This window comes from Parasteatoda tepidariorum, chromosome 6 (genome assembly GCF_043381705.1).
Source record: "Parasteatoda tepidariorum isolate YZ-2023 chromosome 6, CAS_Ptep_4.0, whole genome shotgun sequence".
Lineage (NCBI taxonomy): Eukaryota > Metazoa > Arthropoda > Arachnida > Araneae > Theridiidae > Parasteatoda > Parasteatoda tepidariorum.
This window is the reverse complement of record NC_092209.1, coordinates 51,257,533-51,273,568: the sequence shown is the minus strand read 5'-3', so window position 1 is coordinate 51,273,568 and position 16,036 is coordinate 51,257,533. Positions and strand designations below refer to the sequence as shown.

The 16,036-nt window shown below is 26.5% G+C and overlaps 1 protein-coding gene across 1 annotated transcript; it reads left to right on the top strand.

Annotated features, from left to right (window-relative positions):
* Window positions 1-25: 25 nt before the first annotated feature.
* On the top strand, window positions 26-15,173 carry LOC107444462 (protein arginine N-methyltransferase 9). Its single transcript, XM_021146528.3, has 11 exons — window positions 26-309; window positions 1,707-1,893; window positions 2,637-2,763; window positions 4,819-5,055; window positions 5,664-5,825; window positions 6,581-6,856; window positions 7,035-7,200; window positions 9,487-9,685; window positions 10,941-11,427; window positions 13,015-13,171; window positions 14,596-15,173. The coding sequence occupies exons 2-11, from the start codon at window positions 1,716-1,718 to the stop codon at window positions 14,971-14,973; spliced, it is 2,367 nt and encodes a 788-aa protein (XP_021002187.1). The 5' UTR covers window positions 26-309; window positions 1,707-1,715; the 3' UTR covers window positions 14,974-15,173.
* The last annotated feature ends 863 nt before the right edge of the window (window positions 15,174-16,036 follow it).

Genomic DNA, 16,036 nt, shown 5'->3' with positions numbered 1-16,036 from the left:
ATCATTGATGAATTTCAGGGAAATTATTTCGAAAAAAAAGAAAAAAATTCGTTTTTATTTATAAATAAGCTTGTATGAAATAATAAATTTACAGTTTTAAATTAGGACTTTTTTTAAAAATAGTTTTTATAAAGTTCATCGAACTTTGATATTTTGTACCCTTTACATTTGTTGAATGGATCAATCAATCAATAACTATTTTATTTATATTTTGAGACAGTATCATAGAGGACAGTAGTTTTGTTATTCGGCGTTCGAAATACTTCCGAGATTGAAAGTCAAATTTAAATTTAACAAAATCCTAGTCAGGTAATGAAATTATACTTAAGTATCCAATTAAAATAATTTCATGTAATTACTTTCAATAATTCTTTTAAAAATTTCCTGTTTGTACGATTTTTTAATCTAATAAGGCTTTTAAAATAAGAGTTTTTTTTTCAATGATAAGGCTTAGTAAGTTCAAATAAATTAAATTTTAATTTTACTAGAAATGGAATTGTATGTAATTATTCAATTCTAACTATTTTCAATTTTTTTTTATATATATATATTTTTTATAATATTAGTGTTTTGTAAATGTATCAGAACTTGCTGCGAAGTCACGTCATTTTAATGAAACAGAATAACGATTTTTAAAATTATGAAATTTAGTGCTATTTTAAATGTATATCCAATTAGAATCGGTTCTCACAAAATAAATTTAATTGTAACATATTTTTTAATACGATTCGGAGAAATACCTATCGTTTTTTATTTCATTTTATTTATTTATTATTTTTTAATTTGCTGTAAATGCTTAGCGTTTTATTATTATTACAAAAATACAATATAATGTGTAATATATACATATACACAGTGAATCCTCTGGGAGCGACCACTCTCCGTTTCACAGTAAAATGGACCTTGATGAAGATAAAAAATAGGACTTTAATACTCTTTCTTTTTAACAAGAAAGTTTACCAAAAAAAGTCAATAGTTATTATGCTTGTTTAACTGAGTGGGACAGTAATAAGGAGATATTTCCGTATCGTGATCTGACACACCAACTACAATCGCCAAGGTGCCTGGGGGTGGCTATGAGTTATACATTTTGAATTTACTCCCTTTCTGTGATTTTTTTTTAAGTTTCTCGCGGGCCTCTGCCCGGAAGTTTCCAAGACTTTGCGATTTTTCTGCCACAGATCCCAATACGGGAATCTCCCCAGTAATAAGTCCAGCAGAAGACCTTTCTTCAAAATATAGTACTTCTATTGTTATTATTTAAAGATATGTAGCATTTCCTCATTAACTACTAATATTTTACTTTGATGGGCATTACAGAGGCTGAATTTTTGAGGGGGCTAAATTAAAATACCTGTAAGTCTAATTATAAATTTCACACATGACAAAAATTAATTCTTAAATTTTCTAAACATCAGCAAAAAGATTATCTTTCTTGATTTTACCTTTTATGAATTTAAATCAATGACAAATTATAAAAGTTTTCTTTATTTTTCTGAATTATTGAGGGGGACATAAAGAGATTTCTAATTATTTAGATATACGTAGACCCACTGCCCCCCCCCCCCCNCCCCCCCCCCCCCCCCCCCGCCAATAACATCTATCTCTACTTCTATTATTTAAATAATTGTAGGATTTCCACTCTGACATTTAACATTTAGAGCCCTTCTGTAAGCATCATTTTATATATATTTTTACTTTTATAGAATCTGAGAATGGAAACCGATAGTTGGTCCGAAGGTCGTCAGTTACTGTTGCAGCGATGCAAAAGTAGAGCCATTAAGTGTTTAAAAGAACACGAATATAGCCGTGCCTTTGCTCATTTCATTGTGGCTTTAACTGTTGAGCCTTCTGTTAAAGGAGAATTATTAAATGCTTTTCTGTTTACTTTAGGTAATATTTTGAAAAAGATTTTTTTAAATATTTGTTATTTCTTTACTTAAATGTTTTTTTCTAAAGGTTTTTAGCTGAAGTTGTTTTTTATAATTAACAATGAGATATTACTCTCTGCCCAGTTTGTTCGCAAACTCTGGAAATTTTTGCTGTCCAAAATTTTTTTTATGAAATTTCTCCAAAAATATTTTCAAGTCATTTTTTTTATACTCTACTTTTTGATCTTTTTTTTTTTTTGCTTAGCCTTTATAGTTCTTTGAGCGGATGTTATTTACCTAAAATGATTGTTTGTAACGAGCAAAATGCCATATGCTTAGAAAAGACTTTTAAAATTTTGAAGAAAGTGGATTAATTGGATTGCCAAAATAAGTTCAGTATTTGAGTAAATATTTGCCATAGTTTTCAGTATTCAAGTTATAATGTTCATTTTTCATTGGACCACAGGGGTTATTATATAGAGTGTTGGTCATATAAACAAACATAATTTTATTATCAGCATAAAAAATTAGTTAAAAATTTACTGATAAGCTTGTGGCAAGAGTAATCTATAGTTATGTCTCAAAATAGTGATTACAATTATTACTGTTAACTAAATTTTACTAGTTTAGTTGTGACAAGTAAAATGCCATAAAGAACTGTTTACTTGAAGTTCATAAATAAAAAATTAATGAAACTGAATTCTACTTAAAATTTTAAAATAATTATTTTATAAAAAGTATAACATAAAATTGCCTTATTTTTAGAAAAAGTGGCTGGAGATTTAGAGAAAAACAAGCAAGTTAATGAAGTAATAATGTGCTATGAACAAGCTCTTGAAGTTTTACCTAATGATTCTCATGTGCTGCATGGATTGGCTACAACTTTATTTAGGTAACCAATAACATATTCATAAGATGATAAACAATATTTATTAGTTCTTTCAGTTCATTTTCTCTTTATTTCTTTTTACTTTATTGTTGCAATTTCTGTACTATTTGTTAGGGAGGCCATAAGCTATACTATTATTGATGTTTCACTATTTATGGTTATAGGTATACCACTAGTAGTGTGGTAATACATACATATATTATTTTAGGTACTGTGGTTATAAGTTTTTTACAGCCAATGAAACGGAAAGTGTGGAAGTATTTAATGTTGTGGATGATATATTATAATTTATGGGTTGTTTAAATTTATGTAAAACATAAATTTTTATAGTAAATATTTTACTGTGATTTTTTGTTTTGTTTTCACTTGTTAGTAAGATTCCCTTATTTTAAATGTATTCCGAAAGGGAGACAAAATTAAACTGAAATATTTTATAAATGACTCTTTGCTTACTTAGATCATCACTATGCTTGAAATTAAATGATTACTAATTTTCGATTTAGTATAAATATAAAAATAAATTACAAGCATTATTCATCACAATTTCAGCCTAAAAATTGAATCACAAGCTTGATAGGTGCATTTATGAGGAAAGCTGATTATTTTTTATTATGACCTAAATAAGTTTTTGTTTTAAAGACAAAAAAAAATAAATAAATAAAATAAAATTTATAATAGTTTTCTGCTGCAAAATGACTTACAATAATTTGTTTTAATGCTAATCTTAATATTGTCAATGAATATTCAAGTGAATGAATGTGAAATTTTTTTTTAATGGTTATTATCGTCATTTCTTATAAATTTTTTTTTGTTCTGACGCAATTGCGCTGTTATATTTGAAGTAAAATTTGAAATCAAACAAATGTTACTGCTATAATAAATAAATTCATATTTTATTTCACTTTTTGTCAAGGCAATTGTAATTACTAGATAATTTTTTATTATTATTTACAGTTATATGTCTCTTTTACTCTTCTCGTTCAAATAACTTTTTTTATCTTTTAATATTATTTTTATGAGTAATTTTTTTAAGAGAATGTGCAGACATGTTACTTTCTTAATTTATTTTAAATGTTTTTTTTTTTTAATTTTTTAAAAACCAATGTTCTTATTCAATTTGTTTCATCGTTCTGTTTCGTTTTTACATCACATATTATTTATATTAGATTTCTTAGAATTGCATATTGTTATTGAATTTATAAAATGGATTTTTTGTTACATATTTTTTAAAAATCTCAGCATATTAATTTGATCTCAAAATGTCTATTTCTTTTAGTAGTCATAAAACATTATTCAAATATTTTTTTCGAAAACAGCATGGACACATGTAGCTTTTTGAATTTGTATTAGATATTTTTTGTTGATATTATTTTTTAAAAAATCCATGAATAAATTTTTTTTACATGCCTATTTTTTTTTATTCATTAGACATAGTTAAATATATTTTTAGAATGAAAAATATGGACATGTGTTGCTTTTTGAATTTACATTTCAGGGATCTGTCTAGGTTTTTCTGAAGGATACCTATTTTGTGAAAATTTAGACATAATTTGTGAAAAATTAAAAATTATATTAAGAAATCAATACAGAAACATGGTAAAAATTTAGATTTATCGTTTCTTTACAAAAATTTTTTTTTAAGAAAAAGTATTTTGTGAAACTACCGTATTTCCTAAAGTTGAATTTGTGAAACTACCGTTTCACCTAAAATTGAATTTGTGAAGGTACCGCTAAACGGTAGTAAATTCGGCCTGGACAAACCCCTGCATTTATTATTATTATTATTTACGAATTAATACATACATTTTGTTCCACACATCTGTGAAACAGAAATTATTATTACGTCTATAATTTTTATATTAGTCATTACATGTTAAGCAAAAAATTTTTTTTATAAGAAAAATAAAAAGGACCTATGTTATTTTTTTTAATATGTATTAGATTTTTTTTAAAATCATTAATGCATTTTGTTCCACATATCTGTGTCTTTCATCAATTCTTACATATTTTTATTCTAAAGAATAAAAATACATTTGAAATCTTTTATTTCTTTTTCAGATTAGGTTATGTGGAATGTTCTCTTTCTTACTTTTTGAAATCCTATGAAGCCAATCCTTTTTTCACCCCATCATTGTATTGCATGGAAAATTTAAAAAATGCTTTGGTGGAGAGATGGCATTTTGTAATGCTGAATGATAGTGTCAGAAATAATGCATACAAGCATGCAATAAAGCGAGCTGTTGAAAAAGGTTACAACCAAGTGCTTGATATAGGAGCTGGTACAGGTATCCTTAGGTAAATAATGCTTAATGGCGACAATATATCAGAAACAAATTCACATTACTAATAATAATTGTTTTTTTTTTACTTGAATGAATCTAAAACTTTCTTTAGATGCATTTAGTTTTAGATTAAATCTTCTGTTTTTTTTTTTTTTTTAATTTTTATTTTAAATAATTACCTTCTAATCTCATTTTCTTCTGAATAACTGCTTTTTATTTTCTGAATGGAAGCATTTATAATCATGATAGTTATTTCTTTATATATTGCATCATATTGCAGTTAATTGTCATAAATATTCACTCTTTTCAGTTTCTAATTTTAGATTTAGTCATATTAAATAATAGATATAGTATTCATTTACCACCTAATTTATTGATGTTATTTTTGGTTCAAATAATCTCCTATTGTGTGAAAGACAACTTGATATTTTTTCCTATTAAAATTTTTTTTTGTAACATAAAAATATTTCAGATAATCAAGTTACTACTGTATATATATTTATTAATCATTGTCCTCACATAAAATAAAATGTGAGGGATAATTCAGCTTGTTAATCAGCAACTATTCTATCTGTAAACCACTTTTTTTTGTTATTTAGACAATTTTTATGTTTTTTTCAGCATGATGGCTGTTGATACTGGTGCAGAAAAAGTTTATGCCTGCGAAGGAAGTGAAATATTATTTGAAGTATTACAAAGTGTCATTAAAATGAATAATAAACCTATTGAAGCTTTTTTAAAGCACTCAACTGATTTAAACATACCGGATGATATACCTGAAAGGTAATATACAGTTCTGTAAATGTTGTTTTTTAAAAAAATTATGAATAAATGTCTATTGAACTTCTTTAGTTTTTCCTCACTGTTGTTTCAAAAAAATGTTTGTTTTGTATAAAATATTTAAATAATTTTTATTGATATGAAGCTATTGAAATGCAAAAATTAAATTTAGAAATTTTTTTCTCCAATTCTATTTTTTAAAAAAAATTTATTTTACTTCTATGCTAAACGAATATTGAAACTTTTGAATGTTCAGATTCTTTTAGCTTTTGTGTATTTTGAAAATTATTGATAGTTAAATTGAATGATAAATGAATGAGATATATTTAAAATGAAGAATCTATTAATATGGAGATCATCTTAAAGTACCATTATTTCTATGGGTGTAACAAAAGTTGCTAACTAGAATTTTCATTGCATTGTATTGTTGCTGCAGGCAGCTGTTTTCCTTTGCTATAACTAGAATTTTCAAAGCGTTGTATTAACTGTTATACACAGGTGTTTTCTTTTGCTCTAATTAGAATTTTCAAAGCATTGTATTTATTGTTGATTAAGAATGACTAGAAAAAGAGGCCTTTGATTTAAAAGATGAGCTATTTTAAGTTTTTTTTCTCCATAATAAAATTGCAGGACAATGTCATAGTTAAATAACGACTATTTACACATATCATCATTTTTGCACATAATATTCATTTTGTTCATAGGTACTTTTTCAGAAATTTTTTTGTTGCATATTTACAAAATGCATAATTTTTCAGGGTAAATTTAATTGTAACAGAAATATTTGATGCTGGTCTTTTTGGAGAAAATAGTCTTGAAACTCTGAGCCATGCATGGAAGCATTTATTACAAGAGGAGTGTAACTCGACATCCGACATGTCACCATCTGATGTTGTTGAAGGAAATCTTAATAAAAATCAAGCTAATAGTGAATCGCCCAAGGAAGAATTAATACCAAGAGTGAAAATTATTCCACATAGTGCTACTGTGTATGCTGTACCCGTTGAATGTGAGAAATTCAGAAAAAATTTTAAGTATGTAATGTGTTATTTTAAAGAATTTTGTATTATTTTAATTATGAATTACTCATATTTTGTATGCTAGAAATAACTTATTAATTAAAGCATTATGAGACAATGAGCCTTGAATAATTTGTTGTGCTGCTATCCTTTTATAGTTTTGTTTTATTTCATGTTTTTGATATCTTTATAGGCTAGAGGATGCTGTGTTGAATATGCTTGGAATTAAAGATTGTGTGATTCCACAATTTCTTGATGAAGAACCATATTCTACTGAAAAAATAAAGTACTTATCAGAGAATTGCAAAATGTTGAGTGAACCTGCTCCTATTGTTGAAGCAAACTTCAATTCATATCAGGTAATTATTTTTTTATGGATGTGATGAGGATTTGCAAGTAGCTCAGAGAGGAACAGGGTGTGTAGCATTTTTAAAAAGTGCTTAAAGGTGCTTATTTTTTATTTATGCTTTTTAAAAGCCTTTAGAGATGCTTTTTTTCATTCAGGGTTTGGAAAAAGTGCATGATTTTCACAATTTTCTCTGCAATATTTATCAGAAACTAGTTATTTTATCATATTTATGTAAAGTTTTTGAGTTATAATCAATAAATGTATATAAATTAAGAACTTTAAGTGATAAAGAACATAATTTTTATGACTGCATAGATCTTAAGTATGATTCTTTTTTTTTTGGAAAGTGATTAAAAATAATTTTTGAGTGCTTAAAAAGTACTTAAAAGGTATGTATTTTTTGTTGAAAAATCTGACTATGCACCCTGAGGAAATTTTTTTAAAGTGGTTTTTTAAAATTGAGAAGTTGTATTTCTTTTTTCATAGATTGTTTAGCGTGAAAATATGTAATACAAGTATTTATTTTTTATGCTATCAGTATGAACACTAAATTACCAGAGTAATTATCTATAATTTAGTAACATCTCTACATTAGTTATATGATAAATTATCTGTAAAAATTATCTCCTCTATGGCATAATTTTTCTCTGTGGTTTTCTTTTGTTTTTGTGAGGATTTTAAGTCATGAACCTACTCTCTTAGGTGCATTAATAAGTATCTAATTAAGTATATTAAATTTGGTTAATGTTTTAAAACTAAGTCTGATGATCTATTTATTCTGTCATAAATTATGGTATTCTGTAAGTTATCAAATAGCATAGTTCTTATACATGCAGATGTAAATGGTTTTTGTCTATTTCAGAAGAGAAATATTATTTATTGCATTTCAAGCTTATACCTTCTGTAACAAATAGCTGTTCTAGGTAACAGCTATCAAGGCTTTAGCTCTGCAATCAGAATCATATTTAAATAATTCAACATAAATTTTTTCACTGTAATGATCTAGTTAATCAGTATTTTACTTTCTTTCTATCATATTTTTGAATTTTTTTTTTAATCAGATTTATTTTAAATCACAAGTCTGTTTGGCAAAAGAAAAAAAATGTTACCATATTAATTATTAGTTTTATGTTCATATTTATTATCTCACATTTCACATTTAATTATTTTATGATGGTTATTGGAATGAGAGTAAAAAATATTTTTGATGGTTACAACAAAATGTGAATTACTGTTTGATATTTTGTTGAAGATGTGCTTAAAGATGTTCTTTTCTTATTCTATGAAGAACTTATTGCATTGAGTATTTGTTTATAGTAGCTAAGATAAGATATTTTTTTTTGTTTTTAGCAATGTGTTATGTATTTTTTTTTATTAACTAAGTAACATTGCGTGAATAAAAATCAGAAAAGTCTTTATTTTAATTAGTCTAATGCAGTTAATGGAGGCCCCTTAGTGTGTACAAAATTTTTGTGGGATACCATAAACAGTGTGCAAATCCTATAGAACAATGTTAAAATTTTAAATAAAAGTACCAAACCTAAAAATATAATACAATATAAATAAATTCAATTGTTTGAGTAAATTTTGATGCATTATGTGAAATACTTAGTTATTGTAAAATTGTAATAATAAATTTAAAAAAATATAAAAATTTCTAAAATCTTTAACAATTCTGGTTGTAGATCGTATGATCCCCATCAGTGTCTTGACCGACAGTTTAAGAAACTTTGATCTAATTTATTGTCAGTTAAGGAACTAAATTTACATTTTGGTGCTAGATGAAAAATTGGTATATATTTAGCAACTAAATGATAATAATAAATATGTATTTAAAAAAATAATTACCTATGAATCATTTTTTTTGTTTATATTGCTCAACATATTTTTACTACATATTTTAAGAAGTAACAATCACCTAGTTTATGCTTTCTGTACTGTTTATTTAAAATTAAAAAAATAATTAATCTGAAAAAACAATTGTGCCATTTTATAAGGTAAATACATCTTATGCCATTCAATTAAATTCGAAAGCAATGTTTGATTTTATATTTTAATTCTACCAACATAAATGAATAAATTACCAAACTGTTTTGATCTCACAAACAATGTAGCAATTTTCAGTTTCATAAAATTTGAAAAAATAATTTTGATTTTTTTTAATAGCCTAATGTTGCTAGAAACAGGATAATTTGGAATTAACCTTAACTCACTTTTAATGGGGTTGCAAATTCTGTTGTTGCTTTTCAATTAAATTTTGATTGCTACACTGGCTGATAAAGTTTTAAACTTTCAGAGTATCAAAGAATTGCTTCAAGGAAAGTTGCTAAATCCTGAGTTTAAGTGCACCAAAAATGGAAATGTCGATGCATTTGTGGTGTGGTTTGATTTGTACTTGGATGAAGAAGAGATGATATCATCATCACCAAGAGATTCATCTCAGGAATGTTGCTGGGAGCAAGCTATATTTTATGCATTGCCTCAATATATTAATGGTAAAAAAATTATTTTTGTTTTATTTATTAATACTAATATGTCAACAAATTTGTATAGTTAAAATCACAGTTCATTTTATTTTTTCAGTTATTATAAGAATCTTTAATATTTTTAAAACAGTTTAATTTAAATCGACAGACAAATTAATTTAATTTAAGTTTATAAATTAAAAGCATAATTTATTTAGTAAAAATTAGATATTTGAGTTAACATATCTTAAGTGTGACGCCCGTTGGCTGAGCGTTAGCGCTTCGCGCTGTCGTGCCACAGGTCCCTGGTTCGATCCTCGGGCCGGACAAGGTCGACTCAGCCTTTCATCTTGGGAACTAAACACTGGGGGTTCCGCGCTCGGCTGACCACCGAACCGGAACATCTGCTCCTGCACCCCAGAGCCCAAGGTCAAGAAAACTGAGATGGGCACAGTAGACCTTGGCCCTGTATGGGCTGAGTTTAGTTTAGTTTATCTTAAATGTGACCTTGTTCTAGATGTATAATTTAAAGAAAAACTTAAAAAAACTGTCTTATTAAAAAATAGAAACTGTTAATGGAACTGTCAATTCACTTTGCAGCAAGCAACCTTTAAGTATTTTTTCCTACAGTGTCCCTATGAAAATAAATCATTTGGGCCTCCTGAAATAATTTTTTTCCCTTGAAATTTCATACTATTGCCTTAATTCTATAGTTTATGTACATAGCATCAGTGGCCCTTAAAAGTGAGGAACTTAGCATTCAAGAGCACATCATTTGAAAATGTTCATTCATTTGAATAATCATTTTAAATAATCATTTCAAATAATCATTTGAAAATGTTCGAATTAATCTTAAATTCTAACTCGAAGATTTTGATTTACATGGAACTATTTAGTTTTTATTAAGTAGGGTGCCTGAAAATTTGGAGATGACGTGTTTTTTTCTGTTTCATATGATGTAATTGAAAACAAAATTTGCAAGTTTCAATACTAAAAATGAATTGAAGAAAAATATATTGTTATAATTATTTTTTTTGAACACCACTTATGGCAAATGCCTCACTTATTATTAAAATATAATCGCCTTCAGGAAATTACATTTTATAAATTTTATTCCAATAATACATACTGTATTGTTCTTATTTTATCATAATTAAAGAATAAATAGTTCAATTTAAATCAATACAAATATATTTTATAATTTTTACACTTTTTTTTCCATAGATACTTAATTTTGCTGTATTCCCTTACTTAAGATATTAACTTTTGTAAAAATAATTTTCAGGCTCATCTCATTGTTACATCGGAGATAATATACAAGCAGAGTTTCTATGTAAAGGCCATTTGCAGTTAAAAAACATCAAAATAGCTGAAGGTGTTGTGAGCATGCAATCTGATCAAAGATTAACCATGGATCCAAACCTAATATATTTGTTGAACTCTTACATGGCGGGTGATATCATCAATTTCAATCTGAGTGACATGTCAAATATGGACAATGCTGAGATTCTTGATATCTCTACATTTCCAGTTGTAGGTCTGAAATCGCTCATAAATAACCCTTCTTACACACTCACTGTGCTGAAGAGTCCATTTCAGTCTGAAGTTGAACAAATATGTGCCCTGCACGGCATTCCTTATAACAAAGTAGTTTTTAAATCTTATGAAGATTTTTTCCGAACAAAACTGCAGAGTGACTTTCTAATTGTTGATCCCGTGGAAATAAGTGGACTGCTGAAGAAAAATGTCCTGGAAGACATTAGTGTTATGAGGTTAGTACATTTTCTTTAATTTATGCACTAAAATTGTAATTGGTGTTTTTTTTTTAGGAAATTAATATTGATGTTTTTATCATTTATGTAGCTATTTTTAATGTTCCAAAATTTTATGTTATTATTTATTCTTGCTTAATATAATCTTTTTTTGTTAAATGAATCTCTAAATTATTAACTTATGTATACAGTAGAATTCACTAAGAATGAATGTGATAGGACCGCAACAACCTCATTATAGCCGAGTGCTCATAAAAATTAGTTCATGAAAAAAATCCTGAAAATTTATACATACTTAAAAAATCATAATGTCCTAGCTTTATTTTTTTATTTCTGAACAGTATATCATAAATTAGTAAATTGCTTTGAACTGTTGCATTGGTTCTTTGTTGCACCAATTTTCAACAGAATGAAAAAGTCATCATCATCAATGGCTCAACAGCCCAGGGTGGGCCTTGTCCTTCTCAAGAAGTTTTTTCCAGGCTAAGCATTTTCCTACTAGCATTTTTAAATTTTTAGTTTTTAAGACCAAAAGGTCTTTTTCTAGGCCATCTATCTATCTCAAATTCGGCCTGCCTCTTTTTAGTGTGCCAATTGGTTTGGCATTGAAAACTCTTTTTGTGGTACGATCTTCATCCATTATGATAACTTGGCAAGCCCATTTTATTCTTTGTCTTTTAAATAAAGTTAATAATACCAGGTTAATTATATGAGTGTAACTAATTTGTTCTTCTAAGCCGCGCACCATTTTTTTGAATTCCTCCAAATATACTTCTCAAGACCTTTCTATGAAAAACGTCATCAATAATAATATCAATATTAAAAAGGAATGTTCAACTCGTTCTGAATTTGTGTTACATTTCAACTTCATGGGGAGACATCTTTTTTCTTTTATGAATATTTAGCTTGTTTTCTGAGGATTAATTGTCAGTTTTTAAATCAAGCACTACTTCTTAACCCAAAAATATGAACATTTTAACCTGACTAAAATTTAAGGATTAATTTTGCATTTTTGCTTGAAATTTTTGAGCAATACTTTTCATTGGAGAAATTATTTGATTAAAATTTTTTTTTTCTATCTGTAATGTTCATGGGAGTTGGTCACTTTTGTCCTGTTGTTATATATGACAACAATACATTATTTTAGGTAGTATAAAAAATTTACCTATACTAGTTATCATCCTATATTATAAACTGATTAATAAAACTATTTTGTTGGAACTATTTTGTTTTTAAACATTTTTCATATGAATTTTATCTGCTACATATTGTCAGTTTTGGTCAAGTGATTTACACCTTAATAATAAAAAATAAAATAAAAAAATACCAAAAGTTCTTATCATTTGGCTGTATATCATACATAATAGTTTAATATGTTTAGAATATTTGTAGCGATGACATGAAATAATTTGTTTTTCTGAATTATAACAGCACTTTTTTTAAATTAAAGTTATAAAAGTTAGTTACTGAAATTTGCATTTCTGTTATTGCTTTGTAACTGTAGGTATAAGGTATTTGTTGCGCTTTGATAATTTTATAATTTAGAAATTTGAATTATTTTACATTATTGTGTATATTTTTTTCAAGATTGCAATGTTTGAAAAGCACTGGAGTAGTTGTTCCTGGAGAATTGGAATTACACGCTATTCTTGTTGAAAGTGAAACTTTAAAGGAATACTCGAAACTGGTATCTGATGAAAAAGTTGCAGGCTACAAAATTTCTCAAGTTATAAATGCTTATCAGGTATTTGATATTATTTATGCAGTTCGTAAATTTGCCAAGAAACTAAACACTTTATATGTGACTTTTAATACAAGTTTTTATGAATTTAATAATAATTTTAAGATGGGATATTTATTTAGATGTAGCTTTTATTAGTATGTTTATGTATCAAAATAGGTTTATAAATTTAAAATAGCAATTTTTTTGTTTATTTAATGGGTGTTATTGATAAATGTAATCACCCATATTTTTAAGGTAGTCTAAGAAAAATTCTGGGCATATTTTTGTTTTCTTTTGTTCAATACACATATTTAAGTTAACATCTTGCTTTGATGAGCAAATTTAAATCAATTTATGCTCTGTTTAGAGCTCCTCAAACATTCAATTTGTTTTCAAGGTCTCTTTATAATATGGTATATAATATGGTACAATCGTTGCTGCATGGAAAAATAAATTAAAACAAGCCAATAAATACAAATGTTTTGATAATTTCCATTAATGTGTACATACTAGATGTGTTATGAGTGTCTATAATAATTAATTTTACTATGAATTATGCTAAATGAAATAATGAATTGCAAAGCAACATATTTACTATTTTGTTTGCATTAAATATTGAGTATTAATATGTATGTGTTAAAAACCTAGTTAAGAGAATAATTATAAATCAATTGCATTTGCCTTAAAAATAAAATTCAATTAAAGAATTCTTTATATTTACTCTTTCTTATCAGCTATTTAAATCTGATTTTGTTTAAATTTTAGATTTCATTATTATATATTGCATTATTTTATAATATGTTAAAATTTGCATATTTTACAATTATATATTTTTTTGTTTTCTTTTTTATGGAACCAAATAATAAAACATAGCAAATTATTAGTAATATCTATTTATTTGTAATGAAAAGAATTGGAGATCAAAGATAGATCGGAAGTATTCATGGAGAAATCTTCAAAGGAAGGCATTGGCTCACATTGGGCTGTATGGCCAACAATGATGATGATGATCTATTTATTTGTATGGAATTATGTTTTAATAAATGAAATTTATAAATAAATTCATAATGTTTTAAAGTTTTTCATTTTTGAAGGTCTTACCTCTACTTTCGCCGTGCATAACAAGCATTAATCATGTCATATGAAATTAAAAGGTTAAAGGTAAACAACATTAAAAACATTTTATAGGTAACTTTTAATATCAGGGTCTTCATTATTGTTATTGGTGAAGGAACTTTTGATTTCTTCTAGAATGTTCTACACGAATGCAAATATATTGTATTCGTGCAATTATTTATCATTTTCTTGCTTAGTGAAATATTTCATGAGTGCAATGCAGCATATAACCTCAATGTATATAGCTTAATAAATAAGTATTTCTTTGAATGACATTTTGGTTATTTCATTTGTATTTTATTGATTTATTATTCTTATTTTTCTTATAGTGTCGAATCCATCAGGATATACAACTGTCTACTTTGCCTCATAGAAGCCTAAGTCAACCTACCAAACTGCACCAAATTAACATGAATTCAACTGAAAATGGGTCTAAGTCCAGCATCATTGAAAGCCAGAAAACAACAGAAGTTGAAATTACAGAGGATGGCAAAATCACTGCCATTGTTTATTGGTTCGGACTTAAGTACCATTCAGGTATTTATGTTAATACATCTGATCCAAATGGCTTATTCAAGCAAGCCGCTTGCCTTTTGGAAGACGATGTCTGTGTTAAGAAAGGAGAAAAAATATGCTTGCAGTGGAGTTTAAAAAATAGCTGCTTGCAAATTGGTGTTTATGATAATGAAACTACTGTTTTAAAATAAATGTTTGCATTTTCCTAGGATTTGCCGTGAAGAGTTCAATATTTCGAGTATTAAATTTTGATTTCATGTGCTGGTGTTGAATGTGCAGTACATTCATGAGGTGCTTTTAATGTTCAGATTGAAATATTTGAATAGCTATTTGTATGGCATCGTTAGGAATGTTCTCTGTGCCCTGAAATAAAAATTGTACTAAACTGCAATTTTAATTGGAATACTTCAATTTATTGCTTTTTATACACATGTTTTTATAATGTGTGATTATAAAATATCAATGGGCCCTACTACTCATATACAGCCAGGTTAAATTTGACTAATTTTGTAGTGAAATATTTCATTTTTAAAAAAATTATGGAAGTTATATAAAATTAAAAGGCATTAAATTAAAGAAAAAATGAGGGGCATAAGAATGTCATGTTTTATTAAACAAAACATGTTTTTATTCTCAGAATCTTGTTTTTCACCTAGGTGACCACTAGACTTAATGTCTGAGATATGCATAATATTTTAGCAATTTGATTTATTGAAATAATAATTCAAAGCCCTTTTGTTATTTCATGATCACTCTGTATATGTTTTATTCTCTTTCTTTTTTAATATAAAATATTTATATTGAAATAACAACTGATAACTAACGAAATTTGACTTATTTTGTAGTGAAATATTTCATTTTTTAAAAAACTTATGGAAGTTTTATACCCATTGAGGGATATAAAATTAAAAGGCATTAAATTAAAGAAAAAATGAGGGGCATAAGAATGTCATGTTTTACTAAACAAAACATGTTTTTATTCTCAGAATCTTGTTTTTCACCTAGGTGACCACTAGACCTAATGTCTGAGATATGCATAATATTTTAGCAATTTGATTTATTGAAATAATGATTCAAACCACTTTTGTTATTTCATGATCACTCTGTATATGTTTTAGTCTTTTTTTTTTAATATAAAATATTTATATTGAAATAACAACTGATAACTAACGAAATTTGACTAATTTTGTAGTGAAATATTTCACCATTCAAAAAATATCTTGGAAGTTTTAATGCCATTGAAGGATTTAAAAT